Source organism: Humulus lupulus, chromosome 5, assembly GCF_963169125.1.
Source record: "Humulus lupulus chromosome 5, drHumLupu1.1, whole genome shotgun sequence".
NCBI lineage: Eukaryota > Viridiplantae > Streptophyta > Magnoliopsida > Rosales > Cannabaceae > Humulus > Humulus lupulus.
In genome coordinates, this window is record NC_084797.1 from 64,777,144 (window position 1) to 64,784,429 (window position 7,286).

Here is a 7,286-nt window from a genome sequence, read left to right on the forward strand (position 1 = left end):
AGGAAATGGAAATTTTAGGGTGTTTTGTGTTAAAATACTTAATTTTACCGAATTGGGGAATTTTATTCCATGAATGGACCTTAGGTTGAATTGTATTGTATGATTAATTAAATTAAATGTGAGAGACATTTAATTTAATTTAATTATTATATGTTAAGTTTTTTTTAAAAAAAAAACTTTATATGAGTGAAAAAGGTTATAGAAAGTCATTTCGGATTTTTCTTCTTAGGAAATTTATTAACCATTATAAAAAAAAATGTAACATAAATAAAAGAAATAGTTTCCGACCATGTGAAGGAAATAAATTGGTTGGCCAAATTATTTTAGTTTTAATCCCCATTTAAATTAGGGTTAATGGCATCAAGTGTTCATAGTAAAAACATTCAAGTGTTTTAGATATTTTAGAGTAGTCTAAACTCTTCCAACCCCCGCCCCTCTCACAAATCACTCTCATCTTGTTAAAAAATTATCTCTCAAGTTTTCTCTCCCTTTTCAACCATCAAGAACACTAAGAAAGCTTGGAAGCTTAAGCTTTGGTCTAGGAAGAGTTCCCTAAGGTAAAGTTTCAAAAAACTTGACTTTTGTAAAGCTTTTAACCATAGGTCTTTCAATAGCTAACTATCTATGTTTTTTGGGGAGTGGTTAAGGTTTTGAAAGAGTTTTGAAGGATTCAAAGCTAGTAGAAATATCAAAACCTAAAGCAAGAACAACAAGAAGTAAAAAGTTTACTTTTTATGGTTGTTATTGTATGGTTTTTATTTTTAAGCATTATTTTGTATATTTAATGCTTAAAGTTTCTTATTGGTGATGTAATAAGCTATGGTAGTTGCTTTATAATTTTTATGATGCTTGTGTGTTGATTTTTGAAAATTGGAACCAAAATCCCTAAGGGTTTTGTTGAAAACCCTAAAACAAAAATACAAGTTTTGAGCTGTGACTTCCAAGGTGTCAAGCATCCACTGTATATTTATTTTGTAAAATTAAATTATACTATGATGTTGTTGAGATGAAGTACATAAAATTGAGCTTTTAAACCACTAAAAAACGTTCAGAAATGAGTGAGTTATGCTATTTCAAAGTTTAGGTAAAAAAACTGTTTTTTTTTTCGTATTCCTAAATTCGGGACTAAGTTTGGACAGCCACTGTATACGTCAAATGAACCCAGTTTTTTCTACAATTTTGTGGACATATTCTTGACATAACTTAGTATTCCACTGTAAAATTTGGTAACAAAATAATAAACAGTTTGAGATTTATTAAGTGCCAAAGTTTAGAAAAATAAGGACTTGAAAATAAGGTCATTTTATCTCAATGTTTGGAAAATATTTTCACCAATAAAAAATACTCATTTTGACCTAAGCTTTTACAAAGACCTAAAAGGCATACCAAATATTGAATTGGAAAATTTTGGTAACAATGGGGTAAGTAAATTTCAAGTTATGACCTAACAAAGTATGTAGTTAAAAATGGGGAAAATGGGGTTTTCACACTTAGTGTAAAAATAGGATTTTGGAACTTAAGATAAAAAGTACATTTGTACTTATTGCAAGATAAAAACTTGGTAAGTCTTAAAAAAAAAATTGACCTAAAAGAAATTATTAGCGGTTTTCCTAATTAAGTTAAAATTAGGCTATTTTCTTAAAACGGATTTTAGAGATTAAAACCTTAAGAAAAATAAGAGGAAAATTAAGATATTATTTTCTTGAAGAATAATTAATGAATTTAATTAGTATTTTCTAGATATAATACTGGTTAAAATCTTTTATATATTTAACCGCCTATTGAAAGTACGGGTTAATAGCGAAACTTTTAAAGAATAAGATTTTTAGCAGATTGTGGGAAAATACTATTGCGATACCTGAGCCTAAGTATCGAGACCATAGGATAGGTCTCCCTGAGACTTAGGGTTAGTCTCAAATTTTTGAGTACGAATTTCTTCAATGGGTTTAAAACCAAATAAGGATCTTTAATCCTTACAAGTGATATTTTTAAAATGATCAAACTGTCCAAAATCATAATAATGAATTATGAAGTTCCATAATTAATCCGAGTATACAATATGGATAATTACAGTATTGGCTAAGCATAACTAGACTATACAGCAGAGGGTGAAATCCTCCTGAGAGCTAAGGACTCCAAGTAAGTCAACTTCTATTGTGTGGCTACAACATGAAATGATTATTGTATTGTATGTTAGTATAGAGACACATGCACATATATACACAGTCATAGAAAGTTTGCATAGAGACGTTAGTCTAGTAGGTGCTGATTCAGAAAATATGAACGATAGATATCTGTCCTATCCGAGACGGCTGATCCCCGTCACACTACTTATTTGATTTTATTATGTCTCGATCACTACCGCGACGAGTGGCCAAGAGGTGAGGATTGCTGGTTTAAACCTAGGGGTGCTAAAATGAATGGGACCTAGGGGCCCTCATGCTTAATTAATCATTGAACGATTAGAACCCAAGCAAGTGATCTGATAAGTTATTCATGGATAGTAGTCGTGAATATTGGCCATTCAGTGAGAGTGCATAGAGATACTAGGGGTTGCCAAGTTTGAGTGAGGCTGAACACCCTAGGGGCAACTGCTCACCAGCACCACTAATTAACATAGAAGTCTCTATAAACCCGTGTAACTTCAATTACACTCTTGAATAGTAGCAATGCCCTAGGTGACTTGATGGTTACTCTTGTGAGGGATTTACTCTTGGATAAGTAGCAATGTGCTAGGTAACTCAATAATTACCCTTGATGGGGATATTTATTGGCTAGATCTTAGTTTTGAGACTCGGTTCTCCCCTAGTGATTAGCAAAATTGTTGAAGGGCATAATACGCCCGAATTGTTGGAAATTGTCGAGCATTGGTCTCGAATTATATTGTTATATATTATATCTGCTTACTCTGGGATTTTCTGAGTGCAGGGAATTATTTGTTTATATGAAATAGTTTGCCATTGGTTATCAGGCATAACCATAAGTTTGTCAAGACACTTTTGCGTTCTTGAAATTGATTGCGTAGGGTTCGGATGGATCCGGAACCCTAATTTTTGTGAGCTATTGTTATCTGTGGACAGTAACTTGGTCAATGACCACCTTTTTTCTCTGCATGCTTTTGTTTTAAAGTTGAACTTACTAAGTGTTTTCACTTACCTAGTACCTATTGTAGGTAAGAACAAGTACAAAGCAGAGCAATTAGCGCTGGATTCTACTTCATGGATGTACATGTGGACCGACGTTTTGGGAAGTCGTTTTGTTTTTGGAAATGTTGTGTTATTTTCATAAACTAGGCTCACTTTACTCTTCATAAAGTATGTTTGGATTAAATGTTAAGTATGGCCATACGACTTTTAAAAAGTTTTTGTTATACGGGTTTTTGAGACATTTTGTTACATGAAAATGTTATATTTCCGCTTTATCGAGTCTTAAAAATCCAAGACGTTACAGCTGCAGTACGGGTGTCAAATTTGGATGAGTTTGCTACCTTGACCCAGAGGAATATGACAATGACGGAGTACGCATTAGAGTTTGACCGACTTTCCAAGTTTGCAGCAAACTTAGTACCAACCAATGCAACCAGAGTAGATCAGTTTATTCGAGGCTTAAAGCCTATGATAGCCAGAGACGTGAAAATTGTGTCAGTAGGGGGAAACAGTACATATGCTCAGGTTCTGGAAAGGGTCCTCACAGCTGAAATATGGGAAGACAGAATCTGGAAGGAAGGTGCTTCTAAGACTGAGGCAAGAAAGAACGCCTCCCAAGGTCATACCTCCAATGACTAGAAGAGGAAGGGAAGTGTAACGCCCTGGATAACCAAGACCGTTACACTGTGTGTGGTTATAAGGTGCCAGACTTGCTAATCAAGTCATTTAAATAAAATCGTGTTATTGAAACTATAAAGGAGCTAGGGTTAAAAGCGTTTTGGTCTCAAAAGCCACATTTTCATTAAAAAGTATCATCCATTACATGGGATCCCAAAAATATTAAGTTCAAAGACCGTTTACAAAAGACTCAAGGTTCATTTACAGCAACCGGCCATACTAAGGAAAAACAAGCAGTTAAGTGATCCCTGTCCTGGTCCACTCCTCGACCGTGGTGGTCAAACCGCTGGCTATGTACATTCCACCTCGGAGCTCTCCACCTCAGGCTTGGTCCAGCTTGTCCTTGCCTTTACCTGCACCACGTAGCACCCGTGAGCCAAGGCCCAGCAAGTAAACACAACAACAGCAGAGCATAAGCAATTAGCAGACAAGTCAATATCTCATATTGCATCACATAATCTCAACCATATAATCAGTCAGTACCATCAAGTATTCCACATACTAAGCATATCGATTCATAACATGTACAGTTCACAAATGATAACCAGGGCTAGCGCTCTCAGGCTGCTCCCTCTGTTATCCCATTGTTCTTGGCTAATAGTGGCCAATCTGCGCCCTGTGCGCTAATATCATGTACGGTACTCTTAGACCGCTTTTACGTGTCCCATGGCATGATACCAACATTGACACGACACAATTCTCGGGAGCACTTAGTCCCATCACAATCATACAACCGGGTGCAGTTTTCTTACCTTTCAATTCACTAGTTTCTGACGCCACGAAGCCACGAGCACGGTCCTCTACCCCGAGCCTCTCCAAAGACCTAATCACATCACAAATGAAACATCCTTTGTCACTAATCAATCCAAAACTACTTCCTGGAACCAATCCCACACTCTCGGAATTCCCCAAATCCCTAAAACAATGCACCGAAGACATCCCCCGAACCCCCGGAGTAAAGGCTCAAAATTGCAAAATCCCATGTCCTGAAATTGGCCTAGTGCCACGGCGCATCCCTATAGGGCCGCGGCGCCCTGAAAGTTTGAGCCGCGGCGCCCAACAAGTCAGAGAACTTGCTCTGCCCAGAAATAGCCTCACGCCGCGGCGCTCCTTCGCGAGCCCAGAAATCTGGGTTTTTCCCCTGCGTTTTTCCCGAACCCAAATCATTCCAAATCACCCCAAACTCCTACCTAAGCTCCAAAACCAACTCAAAACCCCAAATAGATCATACCACAACCTATAAACATCATAATCTAACTCAATTACACAACTATTCTCAGAATTCACACTTAAGTTTCAGATTCAATCACTTAAACTAAAACTTGAGAAAAGTACACACCAGACTTCTAAATCCTTAAATCATAACAGCTACGAGATTGCAAACATGTCTAATACCCTTACCTCAATCAGAAATTCAACTTGAGCTTCCTCCAATCCAAGCTTTGAACTGAATTTCTCCTTGACAAACCAGCTGAATTTTCATGCAAAACAAGCCACTAACTTGCTTCAATTCATGCTTATCCTCCAAAAACCAGACTTGAAACTTAAACAAATCATAGATAGACCCATACCTCTGAGTAATCTTGGCCTAGGCTTAGCTTAATTGCCTTGAATCATCAAAATTCTCTTCTTAGGTCTCCCAACTTCAGCTTCCCTCTTCTTCTCCTTTCTTCTAGATTTTCCTCCCAATTTCAGCATAAATCAACTTCCTAAGTGTTATACGTGACTAACCTTTCCTCTTAGCTGAAGCTCATTTATTCACTGCCAAAAGACCACTTTATCCCTCCACTAATATCCCTTCCTAACTAAACCTCAAGGGCACACCTGTCTTTTTACTAACATTACAATTCTACCACTTTTCCAACAAAACTTGTTACTCTCTATGGTTACTAACAGTTACACAAGTTACCAAATCACCAGTTACCATTATCTAGCTTTCTAGGACCGTCTCAGCACGTGCATCACATTGATATCACCACACCCACGTGGTACAAATCACATAGTATAATTATCACATAACATAATACACATAGTCATATAACATGCTTTAAATCATAATCATGCATCTTAATCATTAAAATCACACATAATTCCCATTATACCCTCCAGGCACACTAATCAAGGCCCTTAAGCCTAATTAGTGAATTTGGGTCGTTACAGGAAGTGACCAGGAAGGAAAGTCAAGCTAGGATAAAAGGGTCAGAGATAATAAAGGAAATAATCGCACTAGGAACAACGAATGGATACAGTACCTGGAGTGCAAGAAGTGTAAGAAGTGCCACCAGGGTGAATGTCGTGAAAACGCAAGTTACAGTTATGGTAAGGAAGAACATATTAAGAGGAACTTCCTACAGAAGAGTCAGGAAGGATTCAAAGAAAAACATAGGAAGGACGATAATTTGGTTCCAGCACGTGTGTTTACTCTCACCAAACCTAAGGCAGAAGCAAGCACTACCGTGGTCTCAGGTCAGATTTTTATCTCTGGAATTGATTGTCATGTTTTAATTGATTCTGGAGCCACTCATTCATTTGCTGCTAAGAGAATGGTGGATAGATTTAATAGAACTTATGAGATGCATGCTAAGGGGTTTGGGACCATGTTACCAATCGGGGAAGTGGTGATATCTAGGAAGTGGTTTAGAGCCTTGTCTTTGAGAGTAGATTGTAGGGAGCTATTTGTAGACTTGATTAAGCTGGATGTAACTGATTTTGATGTAATCCTTGGAATGGATTGGCTGGTGAAGTACGACGCTACCGTTGATTGAAAGTACGGGTTAATAGCGGAACTTTTAAAGAATAAGATTTTTAGCGGATTGTGGGAAAATACTATTGCGATACCCAAGCCTAAGTATCGAGACCATAGGATAGCTCTCCCCGAGACTTAGGGTAGTCTCAAATTTTTTAGTACGAATTTCTTCAATGGGTTTAAAACCAAATAAGGATCTTTAATCCTTACAAATGATTTTTTAAAATGACTAAACTGCCCAAAATCATAATAATTAATTATGAAGTTCCATAATTAATCTGAGTATGATGTATGGATAATTATAGTATTGGCTAAGCATAACTGGACTTTACAGCGGAGGGTGAAATCCTGCTGAGAGCTAAGGACTCCAAGTAAGTCAACTTATATTGTGTGGCTACAACATGAAATGACTATTGTATTGTATGTTAGTATAGAGACACATGCACATATATACACTATCGTAGAAAGTTTGCATAGAGATGTTGGTCTAGTAGGTGCTGATTCAGAAAATATGAACGGTAGATATCTGTCATATCCGAGATGGTTGATCCCTGTCACACTACTTGTTTGATTTTATTATGTCTGGTTCACTATTGCGACGAGTGGCCAAGAGGTGAGGATTGCTGGTTTAAACCTAGGGGCGCCAAAATGAATGGGACCTAGGGGCCCTCATGCTTACTTAATCATTGAACGGTTAGAACCCGAGAAATTGCTCT

At 37.2% G+C, this 7,286-nt stretch overlaps 1 protein-coding gene across 1 annotated transcript; it reads left to right on the top strand.

Annotated features, from left to right (window-relative positions):
- Nucleotides 1-3,509: 3,509 nt before the first annotated feature.
- LOC133779189 (uncharacterized) lies at nt 3,510-6,589 on the top strand. Its single transcript, XM_062219180.1, has 2 exons — nt 3,510-3,743; nt 6,074-6,589. Exons 1-2 carry the CDS (start codon nt 3,510-3,512, stop codon nt 6,587-6,589), a joined length of 750 nt encoding a protein of 249 aa, XP_062075164.1.
- The last annotated feature ends 697 nt before the right edge of the window (nt 6,590-7,286 follow it).